The sequence below is a fragment of the Typha angustifolia genome, chromosome 2, assembly GCF_048772165.1.
Source record: "Typha angustifolia cultivar Huaian chromosome 2, ASM4877216v1, whole genome shotgun sequence".
Taxonomy (NCBI): domain Eukaryota; kingdom Viridiplantae; phylum Streptophyta; class Magnoliopsida; order Poales; family Typhaceae; genus Typha; species Typha angustifolia.
The window spans coordinates 7038388-7054916 of record NC_133240.1 but is presented as its reverse complement, the minus strand read 5'-3'; the positions used below and the strand labels follow the sequence as shown (position 1 = coordinate 7054916).

Genomic DNA, 16529 nt, shown 5'->3' with positions numbered 1-16529 from the left:
ATTTGTATAGTTTGCTAAAATAACTTTAGGGATGCTTTGATGCACATGTATATATATATATATATATTGATCATATTTTCAAACAAAAAAAGGGATATCTCACTATCGTATTCTATTCATCCACTTGGATCGATCCTATTTACGCACGACTAAACTCCCCTTCTCTTTATCATTAAGAAAAAGTATTAAAGACAACAATTAGCCTATCTTCCAGAAGACTCCATAGTAGCTTACTCCACCACAAAAAGGATCCACTAAAGATCCACACCCACTCCTATCACGTCAAACGACCATACACGTGGCTAGTCCAATGTAGTGGCTGTGGTTCCCATGCCAACCTCTGAAAACAAGCTAAAGATACCAATAAATATCTCGTTGCATTAAATATCCATCAAGGAAATGGATGGCTCAAATTGGTCATCGTTTCTCCTTCCCTAACTTCGCGCGCCCCACTCATTGCTCCCATTAATTCCTCCACGTCAGCCTCGCGAAACCTTGTATACCCAGAAATGACGGAGACTTCGTCCCACCACTACTCTATCCTCGATAATATATATATATACACATCAAACAATGGAATATTTCCCAATAACCCTTCTGCTTCCAACTCTTTAATTATTAGCCATCAGTCCTCTAATATTATCGTTTTGGTTACCGGTCGAGCTAAAAAGTTCAAACCAACGCGGATACGATATTACGATCCATTTAAATATAACTTATTTATGAAACAATTAATATGATTCACAGACGAGCTATTGGGTCATAGAAACTATTTAAAATCTGGGCAAAGGAGTTGTAATATCCCAATCCGAAAGCAACGGCGCCTCCAAGGCCACAAACCCTCCATCCCCATTCCCCATCACCCACGTGGCGACCTACTGTCCGTACATCTTATATCTTTCGCCCACGTCCTCCCACGTGGCGGTTGTCGGGGGAAAATATCAACCGAATCGGGTGCGCGGTAGCGGATCAGGCGGAGTCGTCTGCCGGAGAGTATCCGAACCTGTGAACCAGCTCGCGCCACGTCATCTGTGGCAGTCACGTGGGAGGACGTGGCCGTCGCACCGTCCAGAAGAGGAGAAGTGGGTGCGCGAAGATATTTCTGGCCCCAAGCTGAAGGACGTTACTGTGCGGAGCGGAAGAAATATTGCCATATAACCCCCTGCGTTAGTAGAATTTACGTTTTGGATCCTATCTATAAGCTATTTGTAAATTGTATCCCTTTATCTTACGTTGAAATAATAGAAATTACCTGAATGTAGGGTGTCATTTGCGAACGTCACAAGAAGAAAAGAAGCTCAGCAGCGGCAAGAGCTTATCGGATTCCTTTCTCGAAGAGAGAAGGTATTGGGTCGGGGAATGGGGGAAGGAGAGAAGAAGGAGAGAGGAGAAGAAGAGGTGGTTGTAATGGACGGGTTGGAGGAGGAGGAGGCGGCGGCGGGAGAGGAGGGCGAAGGTGGGATGAGATGGGGGAAGTTTTTGCGGAGGATGCCGGTTAGGGTTTTGCTGGTCGAAGGAGACGACTCCACGCGGCAGATCATAGCGGCGCTCCTGAGGAAGTGTAGCTATATAGGTTTGTTTCTTCGTGATTGATGCTTATTTGCCTCGTAACTTGTAAATTTCTTTGTAATTTAGACTTTTTCTGATAGATTCTGAGGTAGTGCTGGGAATTTGTTCGAGTTAGTAGGTTTTGCTGTGCTTTGGTTTGTTTGATTAAAGACCGGAATAGCGAAGTGGGAGGAATTTGTTGACGGGATTTGTTTCCTTGCTTGGTATCCTTTAGTTGGCGATGCAGTTTCTTTTAAGGTTTACACCTCATTGTATGTCATTCAACTTACTATTTGTTTGACATAGTACTTTTTTTGTAGCTCAATAATATTGAGGGAGATTTTCGTAGATTGAGCTGAAACTGCTGAAGCTTTATTGCTTGTCCGTCTGTGATAAAGAATGAAAAATGGTGATGATAACTTTAGCACTCATTACTTGATGACATCACATGTAGTATTGCAGGCTGCTATTGATCGTTGGAGCTTATGTCGCATTTGTTTGAATACAGATTTCAGAAGTTGATATTGGACTTTCTTTTTGTCTAGAAGGATCAAAATTGCAATGAACTGTAATCATGATTTTATAGAACAGAGTTAGTCCTCCTTTCGAGTTAAAACTAGCGAGTAGTGAGAACTGTGTTGCTGCAATTTTTGATGCATGATTCTAATGCTAAGAAATCTAAATGCTTAAGTCATTTAAGAACATTATAGCTATAAATTGTACAGAATTATTATAGATAAAGTTAGATTCCAAGTCATTGGAAGGCTGGCCACTGGCATGAAGGTTAAGAGAACTGAGGGCTGGGAGGTAATGGCTCATTTGCATTGATGCTGTGCATTGAAGTCCTCGTGCATAGTGTTACTTAATTGATTTTTTAGCAAGATTAACCCATCATCCAGTTCATACTTCATAGTAAAGGTATATGAAATATTTGGAATATATTTTATTTGTGGTATTTGCTCCTACAGTTTTCTTTGCAGAATATCTTAAATTGGATTTACTGAATTAGTTAGTTACATGCTCATGACTGTCAGTATATGTTGTCTTTTATGTACAAGGAAGCAATTGAAATGGTCCCATTTCCATTTGGTAGAACTAGGTAGTGAAAAATCTGTGAGAGTTATATTATGCTTGATCAGAAGAAAAGGCATTTTCTGGAATGATCTTCGAGCTAATGCGGCCCCAGCTTGAGTGAGTTGAGGTTAGCTTGAGCTTGGCTTGTTTAACAGCAAGTGAGCTTGAAGCCAAAGATCTAATGTAAGACCCCTAAATGTAGTTCAAACACTTTTTAGAAAAAAAAAAAAAGAATTTGCCTTCTTAACTTGGTTCATCTTGAAATTCTTTCCAATTATTGCGATTTGACAATTTGATGCTGTGACGTATGCATATATTAGCAGATCAATCAATCAACCTTTGCATGTTTTATTTGTGCATATTTGTTTGTCTTGTTTTTGCTAATTCTCTTTTTCATTCTAAATTTTCCTGTTACTATGTCATTAGAACTCTATGTAGTATACACATACTGTAGATAATTTGATAAAATTTGGAAATGACATTATTTCTTTGCTTTCTTCATTTGTGCAGTTGTTGTAGCCTCAGATGGTATAAAGGCATGGGAAACATTGAATGAGAAATCTTACAGCATAGACCTTGTTTTAACTGAAGTTGAGCTGCCCTTGATGTCTGGGTTTGGTCTACTTACAATGATAATGGATCACGGGACCTGCAAGAACATTCCTGTAATAAGTATGCTCCTAGTGTATCATTATTGTTCTCCTTATTTTATATAACCTTGGAAAATATCAGTATCAATCTTCTTCATCTGATTGATGCAGTGATGTCTTCGGATGATTCTATAAGCATGGTTTTCAAATGCATGCTGAAAGGTGCAGCAGACTTTCTTGTTAAGCCAATCCGGAGGAATGAGTTAAGGAACCTCTGGCAGCATGTTTGGAGAAGACAAATTGTATGTCACTTACATATCGGAATATATCTTTCGAGATAGTGTTGCACTTATTGTGGTTTTTTTTTTTTTTTCTCTCGTCATTGTTAATTTTCTTGTGTTGTTTTACGAATCAGTCAATTGGTGGATCTAGTGATATGCATGGGAATCAAGATGAGGATCATACAAAATGTGAACTAAAAGGAAAAGTTTCAAGAGAAAATGTAGCTTGTAAAACAAAAAGTAAGGAGCATAGTGAACAAGAGAGTGATGCTCAAGTAAGTATTTTTACTGAATATGAGCACGAGATATAGCTTTTCCTCTTCTATCTTATAACTTAAGCATGATATTAAAGTGATCGTTTTGTTTGTTGTTCTGGAATCTTATTAGCTCATCGTGGTAATTCTATGACTTGTGTTAACAACAATTTGATGTATGACCGATCATCCATTTGAGTATAATATTTGTTTTTCACTCGATCACCTGAGGGTCTATCTAAGGTTCCAAGTGAAGTTGTCTTTCATTACTTTTATTTATTCTGCAGTCAGAAAATTGCCTGTATAAATTGATATTGATCCTTAAAATTGATATGCATAACTGTTGTCTTTCTATATGACAAATTCTTGAGTTGTGGTACTTTTTTCCTACCTGCAACAGGACAGTAATTTGTAAATGCTCCATGCTGCTGACTAGTTGTATTAGTGAAAATACTTTCGTGGAGTTTTGATTCGATCTCTCACATTTTTCTACTGCTTGACCAGAGCTCTTGTACAAGGTCAAACATGGAAGCTGAGAGTAAACATGTCCACATCATGGAGTGCGAACCGCAAACAGCTAGGCACAAACCTCATGTAGTGGCTCGGAATGCTAAAGATCTTACTAGATTAGATAGCTTATTGTCAGTGCAACAGCCTAAACATCAAGGTGTTCATCTTTTCTTGACTTCTGATGAAACTCTTCTTGCTTACTCTTGTTCCATTTTATGTGTCCCAAATGAGCTGATCTCCGAAACATGCTTGTTCTGTAGCAATGTCTAGAAATGAGGACTTCATCCCGAGAGGATTACCATATCATAATGATAGTATTGTGGAGAAGGCTTCTAAAGAAGTGGAAGATCTACTCCGGGGGATTGATAATCAACCGAAAAATATGGATACACCAAGAGAGGGAGATGCTCTTCATAATAGCTCTCAAGCGAACAACATCAAGTGCTTGTCGAGCCCCTTGGTTCATTTGGAGCTGTCATTGAGAAGATTTGAGTACAGTGGTTCAAGCAAGCAAGAGAATGATGAAAGGAATACACTGAATCATTCAAGTTCATCAGCCTTTTCAATGTGAGTGTCTTGCTGGCCCAAATTTCTAATTGGCTGATTTACATAGAGTTCCTAGTCCAACTGTTAAAACTAAAGGGTAGTTATGGACATTAAGTTATCTAAGCATAAGAAGCTTTAGATATTTCTAAAATGATTTTAGAAATTGTCTTTATACTCGTAATGCACTCAAAATATATATCTTCCATATATCCAGTCATGGTATAAAATATCATATATAGCTTAGTGTTATTTGCACTGTAATTTTTTCTGATATTTCAGTTAAAGTTATCCTATTGCAACTCACATTCATTCTCTGACAGGTACAATAACAGGATTTTTTTAGCTTCTAATGTTGCTAATGATGCTCCGGGTTGTAGTATTTCGACACCAAATATGAATCTGGAAGATACAAATTCGACAAGTACTGGAGTCGTAGGTCAAGATGGAACGGCAGTTCGATGCACTCCTATTAGAGTTGTACCCTTGCCTATTTCAATTGGAGGTATGCCTTGTGATAGTTTGGTTAATGGGAAAGATCCTCTTATGCGGTCTCTATGTTGTCCGGGATCAGCTCGTTATCTCTGGAGTAGCACCCAATCCATGTTGCAAGAAGTAAAAACGCAGACAAATTCATCAGACCACTCTGACCCAGATAATGTTAACTCCAAGCAAGCTGCAGATAGATATGATCAAAGTGTGAGGAGCCCATCTTACCATTCAATAGATAAGCAGGACGTAGGACTATTGACTGAACAGGAGCATGCTTCTGCTAAGGGTGAGAATGGAAGTAGTAGTTTATGTGATGGTGCTAGAATCTCTCTCGACGCCAATGCTCATGGCAGTATTTTTAATGGAGCTAGAGGGCAAAGCAATGCACCCAATACACTTAAGACCATCCCCAAAGATGCAAATAGCGAGAGCAATAGTCGTGAAGGGCCTCACCAGGCAGAGTTACATTGTTTAAGCCCCAGAGAAGTGGCCTTAAACAAGTTCAGGTTGAAAAGGAAGGATAGGTGCTTTGAGAAGAAGGTACCATCTCATTACTACTGTGGTTTCAATTTAATTTCAATTTCATGTTAATGTTTGTCGGTTTCTTGGTAAGCTTATAAGTGTAACCTTTGTTAATATCACATTTATACTGAACCTTTCTTGACTCCTGAGGCAGTAAGCAACTTTGGATTTCAGTTTTAAGGAGTAATAGTAGTAAAACAATTTAGGTTATACTGTGTTGTGATTTCAGCTGTTGCTAATTTGGAACTCCTCCACAGGTTCGGTATCAGAGGAGGAAAATACTGGCAGAGCAGCGACCGCGAGTCAAGGGCCAATTTGTTCGCCAAGAGCAGCTTGTGTCCCAAGGAATGGGAGTGGATTGCCATAGGAATGATTCAGCCAATAGATAATCGTCTCGTGTCCTTTAATTGAACGTAGTTATAGTCAAAAGCATGTAGTTACACTAACCTTACAAGGTATATCATATATCGTTGTTTAGTCTGTTTGCATCATATATAGGTTGCTTTACTCTTGACTACAGGTTCTATAATGAGGCTTGTTATGATTTTGGCAAAGTTTGTACAATTGGGCTGAGGAGTGCTAAGAATATGTAGTGAGATGTAGTTGTTTGTGATCTTTCACCTTTCATTTTTCTTATCCTCGGCACCTTTCAGTGTGTTGTATATAACATTAGCAGATTTTTTTTTTGGTTCTTCTTCAAATGTTAGCAGTTGTTACTCAAGTAGTGATTCTCTCCTTTCAATTTTTTTAATCATTTTTAACGTTAGCAGCTGTTTGAAAAGTAGCGATTGTCTCTTCTCTCTGTATATTTTGTATAATATTCCCAGTATATGTAACATTTTGTATTCTTTGTTATTTCCATACTATTCTTTCGCCTTTTCGCTTGCCCCATACTGACGTAGGTTTCTCGCCTCCTTTATCTCTGAATAGATTTTATCACGTCACTGAAAGGCAATTAAGAGATATAATGTGTTTCTTAAATACATTTTATCTCATCGTGATTGAACTTAAATTTAAAAGATGGTGCTCAAATGATTAAAAAAGCTCATTTTAAAAGTTTAAATTTTAATAGCTCAAATTTAACTTGGACATCATTAGGGTTCTCACTGATCTAAAAAAAAAAATCATATCCAGTCCATTTATTACTGTATTATGTCCAACTCGAAGCAAATTCAAATCTAATTATTATTATAAAATATAAGACATACAATAGTTTTATTCCAGAGTAATAAGACACGAATTTTTCCACTAAATTTATAATGGCTAAAACTTAGCACACAATATTTTAATCATCTCACTTAAAATAACACTAGCTAAACTAAAAAGTAGGTCAGTGCTTATGTTCCAAGGGACTCGAGATTATTCACACTATATAGAAATCGTAACAACCCACCACCATCCTTTCCACGATGCCATCACGTATAATAAGACTCCAACTCTCCTCTCCTTTCCCTCACAAATCTCTCACAAACTCACTCCCCTCTCCCACTTCTCTCCCTCCTCCCACAAACTCATGGGTGATGCCAAGAAATCCACCAACCGCCGCCACCACCCCATCCGCCTCCTCTCCGTCCTCCTCCTCCTCCTCCTTTTCCTCCTCGGCCTCATCTTCCTAATCCTCTACCTAATCTACCGCCCTTCCAAACCAGTCATCTCCATCACCTCCATCTCCATCTACTCCTTCTCCTCCTCCCCCTCCACTCCCCCACCGAACCTCCTCTCCACTAGCATGCAGCTCACCATCCTCTTCCACAACCCCAACCGCCGCGCCAGCGTTCTCTACGACCGCCTGTCCGCATACGTCACCTACCACGACGAGCCCATCACTCCGCCCGTCGGGATCCCGCCGCTCTACCAGGAGCGAGCCAGCTCGGTCTCGGTGTCGCCGGTCCTCGGATCCGGGTTCGTCCCCGTGTCGCCCGGCGTCGTGCCTGCTCTCGAGACGGATCGGGCCTACGGCGTCGCGTCCATGCGGGTCGTCGTATTGGGTCGGGTCAAGTACAAGTCCGGCCCGTTTAGGAGCCGGTGGTATGGGTTGTACGTGACGTGCGACGCGCTGGTCGGAGTCAAGAAGGGCTTGGCGGGGCCCGCGCCGCTGCTCGGTGAGCCCCAGTGCAAGGTCAACTTGTGAGTTATTAGACCTAAAAAATTAAGCTGTTTAATAACTATCAATAATGCATATCATATCTTATCCTATACCTGAATTGACTAGCTCTTGGAGTGGAAGTAAATTTTGATTTGTTTTGCTCGATAATAAGGTGATGAATCTCTGTTTGGGAGTATCCGTAAAAATGAAGAACGATTTTATCGTTTCTATTCGGATTTATTCCGAAGTAGATAATAAGAGACTTATATTTTAATATTGGTAAATACTTCAATGCACCTTTAAAAATTATAATCTTAATCTAACGGCTATAATAGCCAGTTTTCATATCCAATTCCAAAATCACATTACGTATGAAAAAGAATATATTAGTTAATAAAATTAATTACGTGTGCCTAACTTCCCAATTTTCTTGTTATACCCTTAAAGATCTTAACCATTAGATCTTCATCAAAGTTATGCCTTATTATAGGAGATATCATTTAATATTAAATAATTTAAATTTGATTATTTAGAGATAAACTTTAATTTAAATATAATTCTTATATCTATTTATTAAAATTTAATTTAAATCAATCTTAAACTAATGAGAGATATATGTAAATAATAAAAAATAATCAAAAAGATAAAATATAATTAAATTTTCATCAAGTTAATTATAAATGATATCCATACCCTTATTTTGATATATATACATTACTCTCAGTTAATGACATATATGTCTTTTACTTAATAAAATATTAAGATAATATAATTGTTAAAAAACAATGTGCAAGATTATATATCGAAAAAAAATTACTTGTTGAACGGGTAATATCTTTCTTTCCTATTATACCCTTAAAGATCTTAGCCGTTAGATCTTCATCAAATTGATTGATAAAGAATTAATTCTATTACACGGAAGAAACCCTCATTAATATTATATATGATTTATTATTTGACGGTTTTTAAAATTTTGAGATATTAAAAATATAATATACATTGTTAGTCGTTTGATTGTCTTAGAGTTGCATGTACATCTAAAAGGATGTTCTTTGGATCGGATTCTCTAACAAAGGTGCGTTTGTATAATCTCAATCTCTTTAGTTTTAATTATTCCTTCCGGTGGAGAGTCATGATAAGGTCGACTGGCAGAGAATTTATGCCTCTCTTTTGCCGTTCGACGCTGGAAGTGGCCAACATGTAAATATTCCATGGGGTTTCCTCACTTTAATACTTTATTCCTTTTTGGTACTTGGTGGGTTTTTCTATTCCCTTTTTTCCCCCGTCGCGATGGTCGTTGAAGCTCCCCAGTACGAGAAGCCAATAGCTTCTGTAGCCAGACTTTTAATAATAAGATCTCTTTTCTTTACGTTTTAATTATATATAAAATTTTCACACTAATACGATAAAGTTTAGTTAGTTAAAAGAGGCTCATAATGTATTTAGTTGGGCATTATTCATGGGTAGCTTCTCTAAAAAATAATAATTTCTCAGAGTTTGTGACTAAAGTAATATTATTTAATTGCAATATATATATATATATATCGCTAAAATGTTAACATTATTTTTTTACCTTTGTAAAAGCATCTCGAACTATATATATATTAAGAAGTTAAATGGGTATAAAATCTTTTAAGCAACCGGAGACTAAAATTTGAATAAATTTAGAAGGAAATTTCCTATCCTAAGGATATTCGAAGCCGAGGCTTTTTCTTTTTTTTTTATAAGCCAATCAGTAACAAAATTAACTTGATAAGATGTATGAGTAACTTTGCAATCGTTAAAATTGCTAGTTAGGTTTTTGATATCATCGATTATAGAGGCAACAGACCATGGCAGCTGATGCCCATCTTTCAAAATGTTGACCAAGATAGTTGATTCAGACTCGAGCCACGCATTAAGGTAACTTGTTCTAATCGAGTAGAGTAGAGCTTCCTTTAGCACCATAGCTTCAGCGATAAGTGTCAACATGTAGCGTCCACTTCTACAATATGCAAGTAATGCTTTACCAAAAGATCTATCAATGTTTACTTTGACACATCCATGAGGTGGGGATCCCATTTAACGGATGTAGGGTTAGGGCTAGGTTTCATTTTTTTGATGTAAAGCTAAGCGTGATAATCATTAGTAAAGGTTAGAGTTCTAATCAGTTCCTTATTAATCTCTTCCCTTTCATTTGAGAAAATGAATTTGTTCCATAGCTTCCAAATCTAGAGGATGGGACTCTAAATTTAGAGTCCCATTTGATGCGCGGAGAGATGGTTCCAATTTTTTAAACTTGAATTTGGTGAAAGTTGGAGTTAAATCTGATACTTGAATTAACTTTGATCAAATCAACCTTGCTGTGAATGAAGCTCAGGTCGGTGAGAGTAGATCTGACCCCCCTTAAGAGGTTAGACATTAATTTAATACTGTTAAATTGTATATATGGCTTTTAGATTTAGAGTCAAAATTAGTGGGTTTATCTTGTTATCAACCATAATGCAAAATTAAATTTGAAAAATAATCAAAATTAACGTTGATATATTCTATTGTGCTTAGAGTGTCTATAACGATTTTTTACGTCAATGCCTTTTTTATTTTAGATTTATACATTTAAAAGAAAAGAGAAGATAAATAAATGTCAAAAGACTAATAGTTTTGATGAAGAAAATATCATCATCTATTTGAGAAGAAGAGAAGTTATCATTTTAATTTTTGTTCTTCTACACCTTTTTTTTTTTTCTTTTCAGAATAAGCCCTTAGTCCAAGTTCATTTCATAGTCATCCATGCAAATGATCCGATAAATCAATCCGTTAATGTTCTCTTATTAGAAAAACATTGTTTTCAAATGAGGACATTTTTTTGAAATTTGAATACAAAGTTATCAGAAAAGGGCATCCATACAAAAAAGAAGAAGAAATGCAATAGATTTTGAAGGATAATCACGCAAATACAAAAATTTGAAGAGTTTCTATGCAAGCCGAGCGCTGGTAGGAGTAGTTCCACGTGGCGTATTAGAATTAAAAAATAATTTTAAAAAAGGGAAAAATCTGAGACCAATTTATGAGAACTACCACCGTTGTATTCCACCCTCGACTTTTCTCCATGGCCGTAGAATCCATCTCCAACCTCCTCTCCTTCCTCCTCCTCTTGCTGTGATGCTTCCACCTCCTCGCTTCCCAACCCTCCTCCCATCTCCATCTCCCGATCTCCTCTCCTTCTTTGCCTCGTTCTTCTCTTTCCTCCACTCCTCTTCCTCTCTTCGCCGCCGCCGCCGCCGCCGCCTCCTTCTCCTTAATCCCTCTCCGATGCCCAACTCTCATCCTCCTCCTCCTCCTCCTCCTCCTCATCCTCCGTCCCTCTCCTTCTCCTCCCCGGAGTCCCTTGCCGCCTACCTCACCCCTCTCCTCCCTTCCTCCTCCCTCTCCTCCTGGGGCGTCACCCCTGGCACCAAAACTCTAACCAACCTCTTCATCGAACTCGTCCACGGCGAGACCCTGCTCCTCCACCCGTCCCCGCCTCGCTCCCCCCATCCGATCCGCGCCGTCCACGTTGCCTCCGTCAACATCCGGAACCCTAGCGGCGCCCTCCTCGTCGAATCCCACCAGCTCCTCTCCGACGGGTCGGTCCGGGAGCGGTGGAGGCCCTTGTCCGAGAAGATGCGGCCCGGGGAGTCGATCGAGGAGGCGGCGGTGCGCGCGGTGCGCGAGGAGATCGGGGAAGGGGTCGGGGTGAGGGTCTTGGAGGGGACGCATGAAGTCAGGGTGGAGGAGAGGGAGTCGGCGTCGTACCCGGGGTTGAAGGCGAGGTACGTGGTCCACTCCGTGGAGGCCAGGGTGGAGGGTCTGCCGGCGGAGGGAGAGTTCGAGACGGAGGAGAGCGGAGAGGGGGTCGAGGATGGGGAGACCAAGGCGGTGGCAGTTAGAAGGCATTATTGGAAGTGGGTTGATGGTGACTGCTGTGGCCGTTCTCGGTTGCCATGAGGTTGGATTCGTTGGCGCCACAGCCGGTGAGGTCTTGATCACAACCTTTCTAATTCTGGTGATCATATACACTTTCTTCTTCTTTTTTTCTTTCCAGTTTTGGTTCATATATACTGGTATTGGCTATTGAGTTTAAAGAAAGGTTTGATATAAGGGAATGCTCTATCTCTTGGTGATGGTTAGGTGGATTTCTAGCTATTTGTTATATATTAAATTTATTTTTTATTGGGGAATGTATTTTATGTGATTCTGTAATTGCTAAATACGATACCAAATAAAATGGGGGCATTTCTTCGGCAGCTTGCAGTTGTTTTGGTAGAGTCATCTTGATTTGAAACTCAACTATAGTAACCTTTACTTTTGATCCTGAAATTTAATGAATTTACTGTCAGTAATTGTTTAGATTTGAGCAGAATAGGATGTATCGTGTTGAATGATAGTTTTTGTGTTCGGATTAAGCTAGTCCAAATCAATTAGTACTTTCCATATTATCTCTTGATGTTATGCTTTTCTACTATGAGCGTTCTGAGATATATAAATATATATTAACGAGGTACAACTTAGATTCTCTCGGATTGATTTCTAACATTTTAAAACAGATCTTTTGTCCTCACATCTTTTTGTTAATATTAGGCATCATGTAGGCAACATGTGAATATTTGGTGATTGTGAGATAATTATATAAAGGAAAGTCTTCTTATGATTTGGTGAGGTTTTAATGAGGTGTTCTCTTGCGGTGGAAACACCTGAGACTTGGAATCAGGCCGATTCTCCTAATTTAATAGTGTAGCAACCAGGATGGACGTGTGGATAATGTGTTTGTGAAGTAGAAAAGGTATTTTAGGAGAAATGGCGGTGCAGAATTCTAGAGCAACAGTGAAGAAGAACAAAGGAATAAACTCGTGGAATCCACTAATAAAAAATGAAATTAAGCAATTTTAAAGATATCAAAATATTAATTATTTATAAATCTTGTAAAGAACATCACAAGTCTTTACATAGGCAAATATCCTAAAAGATGAAAATACTAAAATATTTTAATCAAAAGACTAAAATGTCCTCACATCAAAGTCTTTCTAATGATCTATCACATTGCCAGATTGTCACCGGATGGGCTGCCCTCTTGTCCCTGTGCGAATACATATGTCTAAAGGTATTGTACACATCAACTCTTCAGGGGTGGGAGAAACTTATTTGAGTGGTGCTAAGAGCGGCTCTAGTAGAATTTCAAGATGTTCGGATTAATCTGCTGTAGCTTTTCTTGAGTAATCCACGTGCTGTCAAAATCCGAGTAGTCTCTTCATCAAACTGGAAAAAATGTCAACTCCTTTAGTATTAGATATTACTTGTTCATCCAAAATAACCTTTATCTTTTCTTTTTGTGTGGATGGAAAAAGAAAAGTGGTAGGATAAAAAATAAATATATCTGGAGGGGTGGAAATAGATGTATCATAATGACCATCTGCGATGGTCAAAGGATGTTTATAAGCAACGAAATCTTCAAACATTAAAAGTGGAATTAATGCTTTAATAAGAGGGAATAAATAACATAAGTATTAAGTCCTACACATTTCAATATAAAAGTGTCCAATCAGATGAGCTTTCAACTTCCTTGCAATTTCATATGGATACCGCTGAGATCTGACACGAACCATGACATAATCTCTAATATGAAATTCCTTAATACATCTATGTAAATTGGCCTATAACTTATATTGAAGATTACTAATTTCGGTTCGCTCGCTGATCTCTTGATGCAATGAATAAACATGATATGCAAATTCGTTTACAGACTCAGAAACTCTAAAATGAGGTGACATGAGAAGATTTAAAGGTTTACGAGCTTTAAAATCATAAATAACCTCAAATAGAATCTTGCTTATGACCTATTAATAAAATTATATGCAAACAATGCTATATGAAGAATGAAATCCTAATCCTTGTTATGATTACCCACGAGTTATCGTAAAAAATTTCTAAGGCTATGATTGACAACCTCCTTTTGACTATCAATTTGATGATAAACTGTTGAAAATTTCAATTTCATGCTCACCATGTGCCACATTCCAAAAATAATCATAAATTGAACATTCTGATCTAACACGATAGTGTTAGGTAAATCATATAATTTGATTAGATGATTAAAATAAAGATTGATTTGATTTTAGGTAAGCCATTATTATCTATCCTTTATTCAAGTTCTTTGATCGGGCGCACAACTTTGATCACCAGAATTCTCAGTGTTGCTCTCTTTAGATGATGATCCACCTAGTTGAAACAAAACCCACTTGAGAGAAAATAAAAGGATCACGAAAGAAATGTTAAGTTGAAGAAACAAATATCAGAGAAATCTAGAGAGAGGAGCTTAGGGTTTGAGCTCCATAGTGATTCATTGACTCCAAATCCCACTTGAGATAAGAAAAGATTTTTTGTTTGCAAAACAAGGGTTGAGCTTCATGTTGACTCCAAACTTTACTCAAGATAATGCAAAAAGAAGTATATCAAAGTGGTGGGCATTAGTGACGATGTGGAGGCTTGAACGATGGGCAGTGACGACTGTGACAATGTGGAGGCCAAAGCGATGATTTGAGGATGAGACGACTATTTGAGATTTGAAGGAGGAGAGAGGCATGACAGCTAAATTGAACTAAAAGTGAGTCAACACTTAGGGTTGGAAGAAAGGTTGGTAGGTTGTCCTGACCCGACATGACTTGTATAATTGCATGGATTAGTGGTACAAATCCGAACATGATCAATTATTAATCAGGCTATGTAAGTTGGTTCATTTATGACTCAAAATCGAATTAGACAGGTTCTTCTTGTTTCTCGATGATGATGATCTCCTCAGGCGATTCAAAACTAGTTGTGTGACGGAGTTTGAGATGTTTCGGTGTTTGCAGCGTAAGCGGTCGAGTGAAAAAGATATGGGGAGCTGCATGGAACCTAGGAGGTGGACATCCATATACTAGATCTTCGAGGAAGTAGTGATGGATGACAACAGGTGAACCTCATGAGCTTTGGCTTTGATACCAAAATTAATGTAGAACAAAAGTATTGACGAAGAACGAATAACAAACGTGCGAAATTCATCAATGCGCGTTGGAATCTAAGGATGGATGAACTGTACCCCTCCTAGCGGCGATTCGCTTGTCGTCGAGCTTCCGTTGTTGCCGACTAGGTTTGTTTTGGTCTGTCTTGTTTGCAGCACCTTCATCTTGAATTGCTTATTTGCTTCGTCCAAATGCACTATCTAGTCTTTGTTGAACATGTTATTAACTGGTGATTTACAAATAAAACCAATTTAGTGTTTACTTCAATTTATTTATTTATTTAATTTTGAAAATTTTATAGAACATAATGTAAGCTAAGTATATCCGTTTTGATTGGAAGCCTTATTAGCAATAGTTGTCATGAACCTACAACCCTCCTTTTAAGGAAGTAGGCAGGTTAATTTCTTCTCCAAGTTATTACAGTACCAGTATTCAAATTCATTAGCAGAACACCTTGTTGAATTGATGGATTTGGAAGCCAATCAGCTGATCTTTCTCATCATGTCCTTAACATGATCTTTAGATCAACTTCAAAATGTCTCCCCCTTTTATGTTATTTCTCTCCCAATGAGGGTTTACATTTACTAAAATAATTTTTTTAAATCTTAAACAGCGGCTTGTTGGTATGCAAAGATGAAGAATTGGAACATTGTAGAAGAACCAATCAATATAGGGTGTTAGAAGGCTAGATCTTGGAACTTAATATCTAGTGAAGACTGTAGTTGAAATATATTGTTTGCAATAATTGAAAAATTATATGGAGAGGTCCTATAATCATGTTCTAGAAGTGTAGCGGCAAGTTGGCAGGCTGTTGACTTTTCATGAGGTGCTAACAATGAGGTTCTGGAAATTTTATGATGCAGGAGCATAAATTCTGAGACATTTCAATTAGAGAGTTGATAGTCAGTCTTTGGTTTCCTTTATCGAGTTAAGTATAGCGAGGATTAATTTTATTTGGGTTAACTTTATTCTTGTCATTTATTTGTCGTATTTTTACTGTTTTTGCAACTTCTATATTTGGATATTTTATAGGCTTAACTTGGGGCTTGCGGATCGATATGACAATATTTGGTAGGTTTATAGGTACATGTATAGATAATGTCTCTTTTAACCTAATCCAACTAGAAATTTAAGTATTATGGTTTTTTTAGCCTCCCTTATTACAGAGCAAGATTAATGTCTTTTGTAACGATGGTTGTGGTTTAATAGTTTTGTGTCACAGAAATAAAGGAAAGATGTTTTCTTCCTCTTTATTCGCGTCAAAGATCGATCAATTTAATGCTAACCTTTTCTGATTCTGAAAAGTCAAGAATGAGTTGGTAGTTATCCCTTTCATTTAATCTGTCATCTTCTTTCCTCTCTACATTTCCTTTTCCTTGCTTTTTTCTTATTTGATTCTTTACTGTTGAGCCAAAATATTTTTTTTGGCTTTCGGTATTGTTGCAGTTTCGTACCATCAAACTGTAGCAATAATACCTTGAGGCTACTGTAGCAATAATACCTTGAGGCTACTGTAGCAATGTACCATCGCTCCTGTATCAACCGTGCGAAACTCTTCTTCTTTTTAGATTTATCCCATGTTCCTTTCTCATTTTTTTTAATATTTATCCATT

At 37.9% G+C, this 16529-nt stretch overlaps 3 protein-coding genes across 7 annotated transcripts; all 3 read left to right on the top strand.

The window, feature by feature from the left end:
* Positions 1–1259: 1259 nt before the first annotated feature.
* On the top strand, positions 1260–6535 carry LOC140771659 (two-component response regulator-like PRR95). 5 transcript variants are annotated; one of them, XM_073113281.1, is made up of 9 exons: positions 1456–1573; positions 1650–1806; positions 3133–3287; positions 3384–3514; positions 3628–3768; positions 4252–4414; positions 4518–4824; positions 5124–5832; positions 6072–6535. In XM_073113281.1, the coding sequence occupies exons 4-9, from the start codon at positions 3386–3388 to the stop codon at positions 6201–6203; spliced, it is 1581 nt and encodes a 526-aa protein (XP_072969382.1). In that variant the 5' UTR covers positions 1456–1573; positions 1650–1806; positions 3133–3287; positions 3384–3385; the 3' UTR covers positions 6204–6535. The 5 variants fall into 5 exon arrangements, with proteins under 5 accessions (XP_072969356.1, XP_072969348.1, XP_072969382.1 ...); XM_073113272.1 differs by having other exon boundaries at positions 3133–3294; XM_073113247.1 differs by lacking the exon at positions 1650–1806 and having other exon boundaries at positions 1263–1573; positions 3133–3294.
* Positions 6536–7327: 792 nt separating this feature from the next.
* On the top strand, positions 7328–7945 carry LOC140773530 (NDR1/HIN1-like protein 1). The gene has a single exon (XM_073116139.1). The coding sequence runs from the start codon at positions 7328–7330 to the stop codon at positions 7943–7945; it is 618 nt and encodes a 205-aa protein (XP_072972240.1).
* A 3018-nt stretch (positions 7946–10963) lies between these two features.
* Positions 10964–12172, top strand: LOC140776342 (uncharacterized). Its single transcript, XM_073120008.1, has one exon. It carries the CDS (start codon positions 11042–11044, stop codon positions 11864–11866), a length of 825 nt encoding a protein of 274 aa, XP_072976109.1. The 5' UTR covers positions 10964–11041; the 3' UTR covers positions 11867–12172.
* Positions 12173–16529: the final 4357 nt, after the last annotated feature.